The 15,535-nt window shown below is 61.5% G+C and overlaps 1 protein-coding gene across 1 annotated transcript; it reads left to right on the plus strand.

Moving 5' to 3' along the window:
- Positions 1 to 671: 671 nt before the first annotated feature.
- ARHGAP30 (Rho GTPase activating protein 30) lies at positions 672 to 14,638 on the plus strand. Its single transcript, XM_059490059.1, has 14 exons — positions 672 to 704; positions 1,707 to 2,019; positions 3,545 to 3,647; positions 5,342 to 5,486; positions 5,577 to 5,659; positions 5,753 to 5,860; positions 6,645 to 6,772; positions 7,245 to 7,286; positions 8,360 to 8,492; positions 9,418 to 9,518; positions 9,617 to 9,691; positions 10,301 to 10,690; positions 11,397 to 11,611; positions 12,521 to 14,638. Exons 1-14 carry the CDS (start codon positions 672 to 674, stop codon positions 14,573 to 14,575), a joined length of 3,924 nt encoding a protein of 1,307 aa, XP_059346042.1. The 3' UTR covers positions 14,576 to 14,638.
- The last annotated feature ends 897 nt before the right edge of the window (positions 14,639 to 15,535 follow it).

Genomic DNA, 15,535 nt, shown 5'->3' on the forward strand with positions numbered 1-15,535 from the left:
ACTCTGGTCCCCAAGTGCCACCGCCCTGCTGTCACAGGCTTGGGGACGAGCCCCAGGACAAGCTCCTGTCCCCAAGTGTCCCCTCCCTGCTGCTGTGGGGTCAAGGATGGACTCTGGTCCTCAAGTGCCACCTCCCTGCCATCACAGGACTGGGGACAAGCCCCAGGACAAGGTCCTGTCCCCTGGTGCCACCCAAGCAGGGGCTGGGGACACTCGTGGTGACATCGGGGACCCCCCCCAGGACCCCCCAAACTCCCCAAAACCGAGCGGGGTAGGAGACCCCGTGTCCCCCCAAACCCCCCCGGGCTGGGTGGCACTGAGGACAGCCGTGTCCCCTCCCCCATGGGTTGGTGGCCCTTGGGGACAGCCGTGTCCCCTCCCCCCCGGGTGGGGGAGGGGCTGTACAGCCGTGTATAGACCCTGTAAATAAAGGACCCGCGGGACTGGGACCCGTGTGACGCCTTGGGGACAGTGGGGACACCGGGGGGACACCGAGACACGCGGGTGACACGGGACTGGCGTGGGTGACATGGTGACATGGGGGTGACACTGAGACATCTGGGTGACACGGTAACACACAGGTGACACGGGGGTGACATGGGTGACAGCGAGACACGCGGGTGACACGTGTAATGTGGGTGACACGGGGATGGCATTGGTGACACGGTGACATGGGGGTGACACTGAGACATGTGGGTGACATGGTAACACACAGGTGACACACGGGTGGCATGGGTGACAGCGAGACACACGGGTGACACGGGGATGGCATAGGTGACACGGTGACACGGGAGTGACACTGAGACAGGCGGGTGACATGGTAACACACAGGTGACACACGGGTGGCATGGGTGACATGGTGACATGAGGTGACACTGAGACACACGGGTGACACAGACGTGTAGGTGACATGCAGTTGGCGCAGTGACACATGGGTGATATGTGGGTGGCACGGGGATGGCACTGAGACACAGAGGTGACACAGAGGTGACACAGGGTAGACATGGGGGTGACAAAGGTGACACGGGGTGACACAGGGGTGGCACTGTGGGCCGGAGTGGGGTGGGGGTGCAGGTGAGCTGGTGGGGGGGCAGGGGAGTGTGGTGTGCAAGGGGGGGAATAAGTGTGCAAGGGGGTGTGCGAGGATGTCCCCAGGTGTGCCCAGATGTCCCCAAATATCCCCAGGTGTGTCCCCAGGTGTGGTCAAATGCCCCCAGATGTGCCCAAGTGATTCCAGGTGTGTCACACACATTGGCCTGTCCCTGTCCCCAAGGTGTGTCCCTCACACACTCAGGTGTCCCCAGGTGTGTCCCTCACACACTCAGGTGTCCCTTGCACACTCAGGTGTCCCTCACACACCCAGGTGTCCCCAGGCCTGTCCTTCACACACTCAGGTGTCCCTTGCACACTCAGGTGTCCCCAGGTGTGTCCCTCACACACTCAGGTGTCCCTCAAACACTCAGGTGTCCCCAGGCCTGTCCCTCACACACTCAGGTGTCCCCAGGTGTGTCCCTCACACACTCAGGTGTCCCTCACACACTCAGGTGTCCCCAGGCCATGTCCCTCACACACTCAGGTGTTCCCAGGTGTGTCCCTCACACACTCAGGTGTCCCTCACACACTCAGGTGTCCCCAGGTGTGTCCCTCACACACTCAGGTGTCCCCAGGCCGTGTCCCTCACACGCTCACACCTCCCCTGTCCCCAGGGCGTGCCCCTTGCACACGCGTGTGCGCAGGCGTCCCCGCCCTCGCTGTGGTTTCGCTGTGGCCGTGGGGAGCAGGAAGCGCCTCGAGCGCGGCCTCCGCTTTCCTGCCGCCCCAGCGGGGACAGCGCCGGGACCCCCCTGGCGTGGCCCCCGCACCCCCGGCCGTGTCCCCCGTGCTGTCCCCGGCGCTGTCCCCGTGTCCCCATGTCCCTGGCGCTCAAGGCCCGGCAGCGGGCGAGGCGCAAGGGCGGCTCCCGGGAGCGCCTCTTCGGCTGCGACCTCCAGGAGCATCTCCAGCGCTCGGGGCAGGACGGTGAGTGCCACCACCCTCCCCGAGCCCCCCAGGGGACAGCAGGGCCACCAGGGCCACCGTGGGAAGCGGGGAAGGGGCCCCCGAGGGGACTCGGAGGGGACTTGCGCCACCCGTTGCGTCACCGGGGCTCCAGGAAGCGTCGCGGCCACCGAGGCTCGGCCGGGATTTGGGGGGGTTGGAGCTCGCTGGGGCTCCAATCTCAGGGGGGTTGGGCCTGAGGGGTGGAGGGGTCTGGGCCTTGGGGTTGGTGGCTCCATCCTTTGGGATTTGGTGGCCTCGTCCCCATGGATGTGGTGGCTTCATCATTTGGGATTTTGTGGCTTCATCGTTTGGGATTTGGTGGCCTAATCTCCACGGATTTGGTGGCCCTGTTCCTCAGGATTTGGTGGCCTCGTTCCTTGGGATTTGGTGACTTCATCCTTTGGGATTTGGTGGCCTTGTCCCCATGGATTTGGTGGCCTTGTTCCTTGGGGTTTGGTGGCCCTGTTCCTCAGGATTTGGTGGTTCCATCTTTTGGGATTTGGTGGCCTCATCCCCATGGATTTGGTGGCCTTGTTCCTCGGGATTTGGTGGCCTCATCCCCATGGATTTGGTGGCTTCATCCTTTGGGATTTGGTGGCTCCATCCTTTGGGATTTGGTGGCTCCATCCCTGTGGATTTGGTGGCTCCATCCTTTTGGATTTGGTGGCCCTGTTTCTTGGGATTTAGCGGCCTTGTTCCTCAGGATTTGATGGCCTCATCCCCGTGGATTTGGTGGCTCCATCCTTTGGGATTTGGTGGCCTCGTCCCCATGGATGTGGTGGCTTCATCATTTGGGATTTTGTGGCTTCATCCTTTGGAATGTGGTGGCCTCATCCCGGTGGAGTTGGTGTCCTCATTTCTTGGGATTTGGTGGCCTAATCTTGTAGTGTTGGTAGCCTCATCCCTGCAGATTTGGTGGCCCCATTCCTCGGGATTTGGTGGCCTCATCCTTTGGGATTTGGTGGCCTCATCCTTTGGGATTTGGTGACTCTGTCCTTCTGGAGTTGGTGGCTCCATCCTTTGGAATGTGGTGACCTCATCCCCGGGGATTTGGTGGCCTTGTTCCTTGGGATTTGGTGGCCTCATCCCAGTGGAGTTGGTGTCCTCATTTCTTGGAATTCAGTGTCCTAATCCTGTGGGCTTGGTTGTTCCATCCTTTGGGATTTGGTGGCCTCATCCCCATGGATTTGGTGGTCCTGTTCCTCGGGATTTGGTGGCCTCGTTCCTTGGGATTTGGTGGCTCCATCCTTTGGGATTTGGTGACTCTGTCCTTCTAGAGATGGTGGTTTCATCCTTTGTAATGTGGTGGCCTCATCCCGGTGGAGTTGGTGTCCTCATTTCTTGGGATTTGGTGGCCTAATCCTGTGGAGTTGGTGGCCCCATCCCTCAGGAACCAGTGGCCCTGTGGGGTCTGGGATCAGTGGGATCCCATGGGATGGGGATCAGTGGGGTCCCATGGGATGGGGCTCACCGGGACCCCGCGGGGCCGGGCCGTGCCCCGCAGTGCCGCAGGTGCTCCGGAGCTGCACGGAGTTCGTGGAGCAGCACGGGGTGGTCGATGGCATCTACCGCCTGTCCGGGGTGTCTTCCAACACACAGCGGCTGCGGTCAGCGGGACCGGGATGGGGATGGGATGGGATTGGGATTGGGATGGGATTGGGGATGAGAATGGGATCGGGGATTGGGATGGGATGGGACTGGAGACGGGATGGGATTGGGATCAGGACTGGGGACGGGATCAGGGACAGGACTGGGGACGGGATGGGATTGGGATAGGATCAAGGGGATGGGATGGGATGGGATGGGATGGGATGGGATGGGATCAATGGGATGGGATCAATGGGAAGGGATGGGATGGGATGGGATGGGATCAGTGGGATGGGATTGGGATAGGATGGGATTGGGGACAGGATGGGATGGGATGGGATGGGATTGATTCAGGAATAGGGACAGGAACAGGGATGGGAAGGAATCCGGATCAGGACGGGGCAGGGGTTGGGGCAGGAACAGGGCAGGGATGGAGATTGGCATCAGGATGGAGAAAGGATTGGGGCGGGAATGCGGAGGGATTGAGGCAGGACTGGGATCCAGTGGGAACAGGGCAGGATCAGGACAGAGGAGGAGGGGGGGATCAGGGTTGGGATCAGAACGAGGCAGGGATGGGATGGGAGTGGGGTTGGGAATGGGAATAAGGATGAGGATGGAGTGGGGAACAGGGCGGGATGGGGTGGGATGGGATGGGATGGGGTGGGATGGGGTGGGATGGGATGGGGTGGGATGGGATGGGATGGGATGGGATGGGATGGGATGGGATGGGATGGGATGGGATGGGATGGGATGGGATGGGACGGGGGTGGAGTCTGGAGGATGCCGGGACTGAGAGGGCGGGAGGGAGGGGGCAGGAATGGGATGGGAAAAGGTGGAAGCAGGGGTGGGACCGGACTCGGGCTGACAGGGACGGGCCCATCCTCTCTCCCCCCCTGCCCCCTCCCTTCCCCCATCCCGCTCCGGCCCCTCTTCCCCCGCTCCTTTCCTTCCCTTTTTCCCTCTTTATTGTTTTTGGGGTTTTCCCTGCCCGTTCTCTTTCACTTTCCCCGGGACAGTTTTTCCCTTCTCCGCTTCTTCCCCTGAGCACTTTTCTCTCCTGTTCCTGGGGGAACCCAGAATTGCCCAGAGCCCCATCCCAAATCCCAAATCCCATATCCCAAATCCCAAATCCCAAATCCCAAATCCCATCCCAGTCAAGAGTTCGAGGCACAGCACAGTCTGGATGCCAAGGCCATACCCCCAATCCCATATCCCAAACCCCAAACCCCAAATCCCACCCCAGGCAGGAGTTTGAAGCCCAGCGCAGCCCAGACCCCAAATCCCAATCCCAAACCCCAAATCCCCAAACCTCATATCCCCAAACCTCAAATCCCCACCCCAGGCAGGAGTTTGAAGCCCAGCGCAGCCCAGACCCCAGTCCCAATCCCAAATCCAGGCAGGAGTTTGAAGCCCAGCACAGCCCAGACCCCAAATCCCAATCCCAAACGCCAAATCCCCAAACCCCACATCCCACCCCAGGCATGAGTTTGAAGCCCAGCGCAGCCCAGACCCCAAACCCCAAATCCCCAAACCCCAAACCCCAAACCCCACATCCCATCCCAGGCAGGAGTTTGAAGCCCAGCGCAGCCCAGACCCCAAATCCCAACCCCAAACCCCAAATCCCATCCCAGGCAGGAGTTTGAAGCCCAGCGCAGCCCAGACCCCAAATCCCAATCCCAAACCCCAAATCCCCAAACCCCAAATCCCACCCCAGGACGGAGTTTGAGGCCCAGCGCAGCCCGGACCTGTCGCGGGACATTTACCTGCAGGACGTTCACTGCGTCAGCTCCCTGTGCAAGGCCTACTGCCGCGAGCTGCCCAACCCCCTGCTCACCTACCAGCTCTACGACAAGTTTGCCGTGAGTCCCTGACGTCCCCACATGTCCCCAGAGTGTCCCCAGGGTGGCGGGTGGCTCCGTCACCGCGCCGTCACCGCGCTGTGCCCGCAGGACGCCGTGGCCATCCAGATGGAGGAGGCGCGGCTGGTGAAGATCAAGGAGGTGCTCAAGGAGCTGCCGGCGCCTCACTACAGGTGAAGGGGGTTGGTGACATCCCCGGCAGTGTCCCCTGGGCGGTGTCACCGTGTCCCCTGCGGTGGCACTGAGGTGTGGCACTGCTGTCGCAGGACGCTGGAGTTCCTGATGCGGCACCTGCTGCGCATGGCGGCGCACAGCGGGCGCACCAACATGCACGCCAGGAACCTGGCCATCGTCTGGGCGCCCAACCTGCTGCGGTGAGGGACACCTGGCAGCGTCACCTGGCAGCGTCACCTGGCAGTGTCACCTGTCGCTGTTACCTGTGCTGTTACCTGTCACTGTCACCTGTTGCTGTCACCTGTCACTGTCACTGTCTGGACACTTGTCCCCTGTCACTGCCAGCCCCATCGCTATCACCCCTGTCACACTCAGCCCTGTCACACTCAGCCCTGTCACTGTCACCTGTCACTGCCACCCTCAACCCCATCACCCTCACGCCTGTCGCCCTCAGTCCTGTCACTCTCACCTGTAACTATCACCCTCAGCTCTGTCACCCTCATCCCCATCACCCTCAGCCCTGTCACCCTCACTCCTGTCACTGCTATCCCTGTCACCCTCAGCCCTGTCACCCTCACTCCTGTCACTGCTATCCCTGTCACCCTCAGCCCTGTCACCCTCACTCCTGCCACTGTCACCCCTGCCACCCTCATCCATCACCCTCCATCCTGTGTCCCCTGATGTCCCCTCACCCTGCTGTCCCCACTGTCCCCCTCACCCTGCTGTCCCCTCATCCCACAGTGACCCCACTGTCCCCTGCTGTCCCCTAACCCTGAGGTGACCCTGCTGTCCCCTCACCCCTACTGTCCCCACTGTCCCCTCATTCTGAAGTGACCCTCCTGTCCCCTCACCCATTGGTGACCCTGCTGTCCCCGCTGTCCGCTTATCCCCAGTGACCCCACTGTCCCTTCACCCCTGGTGACCCCATGGTGACCCAGCTGTCCCCCCACCCCTGGTGACCCCGGTGTCCCCGCTTGTGCCCAGCTCGAGGGACATCGAGGCCTCGGGGTTCAACGGCACAGCGGCGTTCATGGAGGTGCGCGTGCAGTCCATCGTGGTGGAGTTCATCCTCACTCACGTGGAGCAGCTCTTCGGGGACGCGCCGCTGCCAGGCAGGGACACCGCGGGGACACCGGGGGGACAGCGGGGGGACACTGCGGGGACACCGCGGGGACACCAGGGGACAGCACGGGGACACTGCAGGGATACTGCAGGGATATCGGGGGGACGTTGTGGGGACCTCACGGGGGCACCAGGGGACACTGGAGGGGACACCAGGGGGGACACCACGGGGACATTGGGGAGACATTGGGGGGACACCATGGGGACATTGGGGTGCACACTGGGGCCACATCGGGAGACAGTGAGGGGACACTGTGGGGACATTGGGGGACACTGGGGGGACACCATGGGGACATTGGGGGGCACACTGGGGCCACATCGGGAGACAGCGGGTGGACACTGCAGGGACACCGCGGGGACACCAGGGGACAGCGCGGGGACACTGCAGGGATACTGCAGGGATATCGGGGGACGTTGTGGGGACCTCGCGGGGGCACCAGGGGACACTGGAGGGGACACCAGGGGGAACACTGCAGGGACACTGGAGGGACACAGGGGGGACACCACGGGGACATTGGGGAGACATTGGGGGGACACCGTGGGGACAGCGGGGGGGACACCACAGGAACACTGTGGGAACATCGGGGGACACTGTGGGGACACCATGGGGACATTGGGGGGCACACTGGGGCCACATCGGGAGACAGTGGGGGGACACTGTGGGGACATTGGGGGACACTGGGGGGACACCATGGGGACATTGGGGAGACACTGCAGGGACAGCGCGGAGACAGCAGAGGGACATTGGGGGGACATTAGGGGGACATTGAGGGGACACGGCAGGGACACTGTGGGATATTGGGGGGACACTGCGAGGACATTGGGGAGATGCTGGAGGGACACTGGGGGGACAGCAGGGGGACAGCACGGGGACCTCGAGGGGGACACCATGGGGAAAGCAGGGGGAACGCCACAGGGACACTGTGGGGACATCAGGGGGACACGGCAGGGACACTGTGGGGACATTGGGGAGACAGCACAGGGACATTGAGGGGACATCAGTTTGGGGTCTCCAGGGGGATAATCCCCCCTGGCCTTGGGTGGGGGTCCCAAGGGGACATTGGGGGTCCCAGGGGACATTGACTCCCCACTTTCGGGAGTCTCCAGGGGGGAAATGCCCCCATCACTCTCCGATGCCAGGTTGGGTCCCTGAGGTGACCCTGTCCCATTTTGGGGTCCCATTTTGTGTCTCTGAGGTGACCCTGTCCCATTATGGGGTCCCAGCCTGGGGTCTCTGGACCCCTGAGGTGACCCTGTCCCATTTTGGGGTCCCATTTTGTGTCCCTGAGGTGACCCTGTCCCAATTTGGGTTCCCATTTTGTGTCCCTGAGGTGACCCTGTCCCATTTTGGGTTCCCATTTTGTGTCCCTGAGGTGACCCTGTCCCATTATGGTGTCCCAGGCTGGGGTCTCTGGATCCCTGAGGTGACCCTGTCCCATTTTGGGTTCCCATTTTGTGTCCCTGAGGTGACCCTGTCCCATTATGGTGTCCCAGGCTGGGGTCTCTGGATCCCTGAGGTGACCCTGTCCCATTTTGGGTCCCTGAGGTGACATTGTCCCATTTTGGGGTCCCAGGTGGGGACAGTGCCCGTCGCTCGCTGCTCCTGCCCGGGGCTGTGCCCCCCCTGCACGTCCCGGCCGCGCTGAGCCAGGGCGACGGCCCCCCCCAGATGCGGCCCTACCACACCATCATCGAGCTCAGTGAGCACAGGTACGGCCAGCGGGCACACCTGGGCACAGGTGGCACCCCCACCCCACCCCGGGGACCCCCAGGGACCCCCAAACCCAACTCACTGTGACCCAGCTGGCGTGCCAGGGTGTGTTCAGGTGTCCCTCCAGGTGTGCTCAGAAGTCCCCCAGGTGCCCCCATGTGTAGCCCAGGTGTATCTCAGGTGTACCCAGGTGTGCCCAGGTGTGCCGGTTTTGCCCAGGTGCCCCCAGATGTAGCCCAGGTGTCCCCCAGTTATCCCCAGGTGTCCCCAGGTGTGTCCAGGTGCCCCCAGGTGTGCCCAGGTGCCCCCAAGTGTATCCCAGGTGCCTCCAGGTGTATCCCAGGTATATCCCAGGTGCCCCCAGGTATATCCCAGGTGTGCCCAGGTGTATCCCAGGTGCCCCCAGGTGTCCCCAGATATGTCTAGGTGTATCTCAGGTGTCCCCAGGTGTGTCCAGGTGTACCCCAGGTGCCCCCAGGTGTATCTCAGATGTCCCCAGGTGTGTCCAGGTGTACCCCAGGTGCCCCAAGGTGTATCCCAGGTATATCCCAGGTGCCCTCAGGTGTGCCCAGGTGTGCCAGGTCTGCCCAGGTGCCCCCAGATATAGTCCAGGTGTCCCCCAGTTATCCCCAGGTGTTCCCCAGGTGTGGCCAGGTGCCCCCAGGTGTGCCCAGGTGTGCCAAGGTGTATCCCAGGTGTGCCCAGGTGTATCCCAGGTGCCCAGGTGTGCCAAGGTGTATCCCAGGTATATCCCAGGTGTGCCCAGGTGTATCCCAGGTGTGCCCAGGTGTGCCAAGCTGTATCCCATGTGTGCCCAGGTGCATCCCAGGTGCCCTCAGATGTATCCCAGGTGCCCTCAGGTGTATCCCAGGTGTGCCCAGGTGCACCCAGGCATGCCCAGGTGTATCCCAGGTGTCCCCACAGGAGCAAGGGCTCCCTCAAGGCCAAGAAGTGGAGATCCATCTTCAACCTGGGCCGCTCCGGGCACGAGGCCAAGCGGAAATCGGGGAAGGCTGAGGAGAAAGGTGGGAATTCGGGGGGGATCCCATGGACTGGGGTGGTGGGGGGTGTCCCCAGATCCCCCCAAAATCCCCCAAATCCCCTTCTCCTGCCCCATTCCCAGAGAAGTGCGGGAAGGTCACTCTGCGGCCGGCCAAGAGCATGGACTCGCTCAGCTCCGGCCCCTCCGGACCGTCCGGTAAGGGGGGCCTCTGTCCCTGGGGATTGTCCCTCTGTCCCTGGGGATTGTCCCTCTGTCCCCTGGGATTGTCCTCTGTCCCCTGGGATTGTCCCTCTGTTCCCTGGGGATTGTCCCTCTGTCCCCTGGGATTGTCCCGCTGTCCCCTGGGATTGTCCTCTGTCCCCTGGGATTGTCCCTCTGTCCCCTGGGATTGTCCCTCTGTCCCCTCGGGATTGTCCCTCTGTCCCTGGGGATTGTCCCTCTGTCCCCTGGGGTTGTTCCTCTGTCCCTTCAGGAATTATCCCTCCAACCCTTGAGGTTGTCCTTCTGTCTCCTTGGGATTGTCCCTCTGTCCTCTCAGGAACTGTCCCTCTGTCCCCATGGGACTGTCCCTCTGTCCCCTGGGATTGTCCCTCTGTCCTCCCAGGAACTGTCCCCCTGTCCCCTCGGGATTGTCCCTCTAATTCCTCAGGAATTGTCCCTCTGTCCCCTGGGGATTGTCCCTCTGTCCCCTGGGGATTGTCCCTCTGTCCCCTCAGATCCCCCACACCCCGCGGTCCCCCCGCTCCCCCGGTCCCCCCGGTACCCCCGGTACCCCGGCCCCGCTCCGGACGCGTTCCCCCGCAGGCCCGGAGGCGGCGCGGCTGCTGCCGAAGCTGTCGGTGAAGCTGCGGCCGCAGCGGCAGCACAGCTCGGACGCGACCCCCGCGGCCCCGGAGCCGCCTCCGGAGCTGGACGAGAGCCTGGAGGAGCCGCTGGAAGCGGCGGCCGAGAGCAGCACCAAGTCGGAGCCCACCACCCCCAAAGCCCCCCGGGGCGGGCCGGGGGTCGGCGGCCGCTCCCGCGCCGAGAAATGCGCGGGGCTGCACATCTCGGGCCCCTTCGCGGTCACCGTCCCGCCGCACATCACCTCCAACCTGTCCCGCCTCACCCGCGGGCTCCCGTGCCCCGCGCTGGAACGGGAGCAGAGCCCCGGCAGCGCCCCCGAGCCCGCCCGGGACCCCCGGCCACGCTCCGGTGAGAGCCCGCGGTGTGGGACCGCCGAGGGACCGCGGGGACACCGGGACTGGGGGACACCGGGATAGAAGGGACATCGGGACTGGAGGGACAACGGGATTGAGGGGACGCCGGGATTGGGGGACACCGGGACTGGGGGACACTGGGATAGAAGGGACATCGGGACTGGAGGGACAACGGGATTGGGGGGACACTGGGTTTCGGGGACACCGGGATAAGGGGACACTGGGACTGGAGGGACACCGGGATTGAGGGGACGCCGGGATTGGGGGACACCAGGATCAAAGGGACATCGGGACCGGGGGACACCGGGATCAGGGGCATATTGGGATTGGGGGACACTGGGATAGAGGGGACACCGGGAATCGGGGGAACAATGGGATCAGAGGGACACTGGGATTGGTGGGACGTAGGGATGGGGGGACACCGGGATAGAGGGGACACCGGGATCGAGGGACAATGGGATCAGGGGGACACCGGGATAAAGCGTCATCGGGACTAGGGGGCACCGGGATCATGGGGACACCGGGATAGAGGGGACAGCGAGATTGGGGGACACCGGGATCGGGAAACACCGGGATCGGAGGGCCACCAGAATTGGCAGAACACTGGGATCAGGGGGACATCGGGATCGGAGGGACACCGGGATTGGGGGACCCCGGGATCGGGTGGCTGCCGGTACCGAGCGCTCCCGGCTCTCCCTCAGAAGAGGCGGAGCAGAGCCGGCTCTCCCTGGAGCTCCGCGACTCCTTCGCCTTCCTGGACGGCCCCGAGACGTGGCTGGAGGGCGGCGGCGACACAGAGGCGGCGCCGCGGAGCCCCGGGATCGAGGACGGGACCCCTGGGATCGAGGACGGGACCCCCGGGATCGGGGATGAGTTCCTGGCCGTGGAGGAGGGGATGGAGAGCGGGTTCATGAACGTGAGCACCCAGTGGCGTTCCCGGCATTTGGGGATGGGGTGGGATCAATGGGATTGGGATGGGATCAAATGGATAGGATGGGATGGGATGAGATTATTGGGATAGGATCAACGGGATCAGTGGGATGGGATCGATGGGATCAATGAGGTTAGGATGGGATCCATGGGATTGGGATTGATGGGATGGGATTGGGGTGGGATCAGAGGGATGCGATCAATGGGATCAATGGGATGAGATGAGATCAATGGGATCAATGGCATAGGATCAATGGGATCAATGGGTTCAATGGGATCGATGGGATCAATAGGATGGGATCAATGCAATAGATGGGTTGGGATCGATGGGATCAATAGGATGGGATCAATGGAATAGATGGGTTGGGATCGATAGGATCAATAGGATGGGATCAATGGAATAGATGGGTTGGGATTGATGGGATCAATAGGATCAATGGGATCAATGGGTTCAATGGGATCGATGGGATCAATAGGATGGGATCAATGGAATAGATGGGTTGGGATTGATGGGATCAATAGGATCAGTGGGATCAATGGCATAGGATCAATGGGATCAATGGGTTCAATGGGATCGATGGGATCAATAGGATGGGATCAATGGAATAGATGGGCTGGGATCGATGGGATCAATAGGATGGGATCAATGGAATAGATGGGTTGGGATCAATGGGATCAATGTGATGGGATGGCATCAATGGGATGGGATCAATAGGATCAATGGGATCAATGGCATAGATCAATGGGATCAATGGCATAGGATCAATGGGATCAATGGGGATCAATGGGTTGGGATGGCATCGATGGGATGGGATGGACATGGGGACACAGTGAACCCACCCACGTTTCCCGCCCCTGCCTGGGGGTCCCATCCGTGTCCCCCCCCACCCCACAGCCAGGTGAGCGCTGGGCGGAGCAGCCCGACAGTTACCTGTCCATCGAGGAGTGCACGGAGCAGGACATGTTCTTCCTGGCCCCCGGCACCTCCGAGCCCGACTCCGACCCCGACGAAATCTTCCTGAGCGCCCACGACGAGCTCAGCCCCCTGGGGACCCCCGAGGGACCCCTGAGTCAGGGGACAGCCCTGGAGAACCAAAAGATCCTGGAGATCCCAGAGATCCCCGAAGTCCTGGAGATCCCAGAGATGTTAGAGACCCCAAAAATCACAAAAATCCTGGAGAACCGAGAGATCCCAGAGATCTCAAAAGTTCTGGAGATCCCAGAGATCCCAGAGATGTCAGAGACCCCAAAAATCACAAAAATCCTGGAGAACCGAGAGATCTCAGAGATCCTGGAGATCCCAGAGATGTCAGAGACCCCAGAAATCACAAAAATCCTGGAGAACCGAGAGATCCCAGAGATCCTGGAGATCCCAGAAATCCCCAAAGTCCTGGAGATCCAGGAGATCCCACAGAACCAAGAGATCCCAGAGACCCCAAAAATCCCAAAAGTCCTGGAGATCCCAGAGATTCAAAAGACCCCAAAAATCTCAGAATTTCTGGAGATCCAGGAGATTCCAGGGATCCCAGAGATCCCAAAAATCCTGGAGATCCCAGAGAACCAAGAGATCCCAGAGACCCCCAAAATCCCAGGGATCTTGGCCCAAACGCCCCCAGAACAGGATGGTCCAGGAGTGGGGGACCCCCCCCAGCACCCCCATGGGGAGGGGGCTGCAGGGGGAGACCCCAGCCCCAGGATGGGGGTGTGGGGTGAGGGAGGGGGGCTCGGGGGTCCCGCTGGGAATGGGGAGGCGGATGGAGCTGGATCCCAGCCCCTCATCCCAGGGGAGGGGGATCCCCGGGATTTTTGGGGGTCTCCTCCAGCCCAGCCCCCCCAAGAGCCCCCCGAGCCCCCAACCCTGGGGGCTGTTCCTGGGGGGGTCCCAGATGGGGCCGGTGTCACGCTCGGGACCACCCTGACTTCCCCCTCTCCCCCTGACCCGGCCCCCAAAATTCTGCAGCTGACCCAGGATGAGCCCCCCAAAATCCTGGGGACCCCCAGGCCCTTGGAGCTGATCCAGGATGGGTCCCTGAGACCCCCAAAATTGATCCAGGATGAGCCCCCCAAACCCCTGGAGCTGATCCAGGATGAGCCCCCCAGACCCTTGGAGCCCATCTGGGGTGAGCCCCCCAAATCCTGGGACACCCCCAAATCCCTGGAGCCGATGTGGGGTGAGCCCCCCAGACCCCTGAATGTGACCCAGGGTGGTGCCCCCCAATCCTGGGACCCCCATGGACCCCCAAATCTGATCTGGGACGGGTGCCCCAAATCTCTGGAGCCGATCGTGACCGAGCCCCCCAAATCCTGGGACACCCCCAAACCCCTGGAGCCGATCCTGACCGAGCCCCCCAAATCCTGGGACACCCCCAGACCCCTGGAGCCGATCGTGACCGAGCCCCCCAAATCCTGGGACACCCCCAGACCCCTGGAGCCGATCGTGACCGAGCCCCCCAAATCCTGGGATACCCCCAAACCTCTGGAGCCGATCGTGGCCGAGCCCCCCAAATCCTGGGACACCCCGGTACCCCCAAATCCGATCCAGGACAGGCGCCCCAAATCTCTGGGGCCGCTCCTGGCTGAGCCCTCCAAATCCCAGGACCCCCTGGGACCCCCAGATCCGAGCCGGGATGGGCGCCCCAAATCTCTGGGGCCGCTCCCGGACCCCCTGCGCAGCTCCCGCCGCCCCCTCCCCATTTTGGGGGCGCGGGTGATGCTGGCCCGGGCCGTGCCCGTGGTGCCCCCCAAACCCCACTTTGCCCATGCCCTCCTGGGACCCTCCCAAATCGCCCTGGGAACCCCAAAATTGCCCCCGGGGACCCCCCCAAATACCCCTGAGACCCCCCCAAATCCCCTTGGGACCCCCCCAAATCCCCCCGGGACCCTCTGGCAGCCCTGGGGGGGGGCGAGCGCTGAGCATGGGCAGGGCCCCCCCAGAGCAGAGTGCAAATAAATAATGATAAAATGAGAATTAAATGATAATTAAATGAGAATAATAAAAATACCAAGGTGGGAATTCCAGCGTCAGAGATGCTGGTGGGCTGTTGGTGTTTATTTATAGATTTAATTTTATTTTAATTTAATTTAATTTTATTTTATTTTACTTTATTTTATTTTAATTTTTATTTTACATTTCATTTTATATTTTAAATTTTAAATTTCATATTTAATTTTACTTTTTAATTTTTATTTTAAAATTTATTTTAAAATAATTTTTATTATTTTATTTCTTTAAAAAATTTTTTTTTTCAATTTTTATAACTTTTTTTCTTTTTAAATTTAGAAATACTGGGGACATTGGAGGACATTTGAGGACATTGGGACAGGGAAAAATGGGGACATTGGGATAAGGGGACATGGGGACATTGGGACAGGGAGAAATGGGGACATTGGGATAAGGGGACATGGGGACATTTGGGGACTTTGGGACAGGGAAACGTGGGGACATTGGGACATGAGGTCATTTGGGGACATTGGGATATGGGGACATGGGGACATTTGGGGACACGGGGACAGAATGTGTGTGGGCAGCTGGACACACAGACACACAGGAACAAGAGGACAGAGGCCCACGGGGACAGGGGGACACCGAGGCGACGCTGAGGCCACACCAGGCCGGCCACAAACCCCGGCCTTTGTTTACACCGCCGCCATCTTTGCCTCAACATGGCCGCGCCCGCAGCGGCCTCACCACGGGGGCAGCCCGGGATCTCCAGGCTCATCCCCCAAACCCCTCCGGTACCGATGGGTGGGGCGGGCATTCCTCACCCTCAGCAGCGCCCGGTTCTGTCCCCACACCCCCATCACGGCCCTCACCCATCTCCGCCCTCTTCCAACATGGCGCCGCCCTCACCCAAGATGGCGGCCGGGCAGCGGAAGCGCCGCGCGCCTTCGCCGTCTAAGATGGCGCCGC

The sequence above is a fragment of the Ammospiza nelsoni genome, chromosome 28, assembly GCF_027579445.1.
Source record: "Ammospiza nelsoni isolate bAmmNel1 chromosome 28, bAmmNel1.pri, whole genome shotgun sequence".
Classification (NCBI taxonomy): domain Eukaryota; kingdom Metazoa; phylum Chordata; class Aves; order Passeriformes; family Passerellidae; genus Ammospiza; species Ammospiza nelsoni.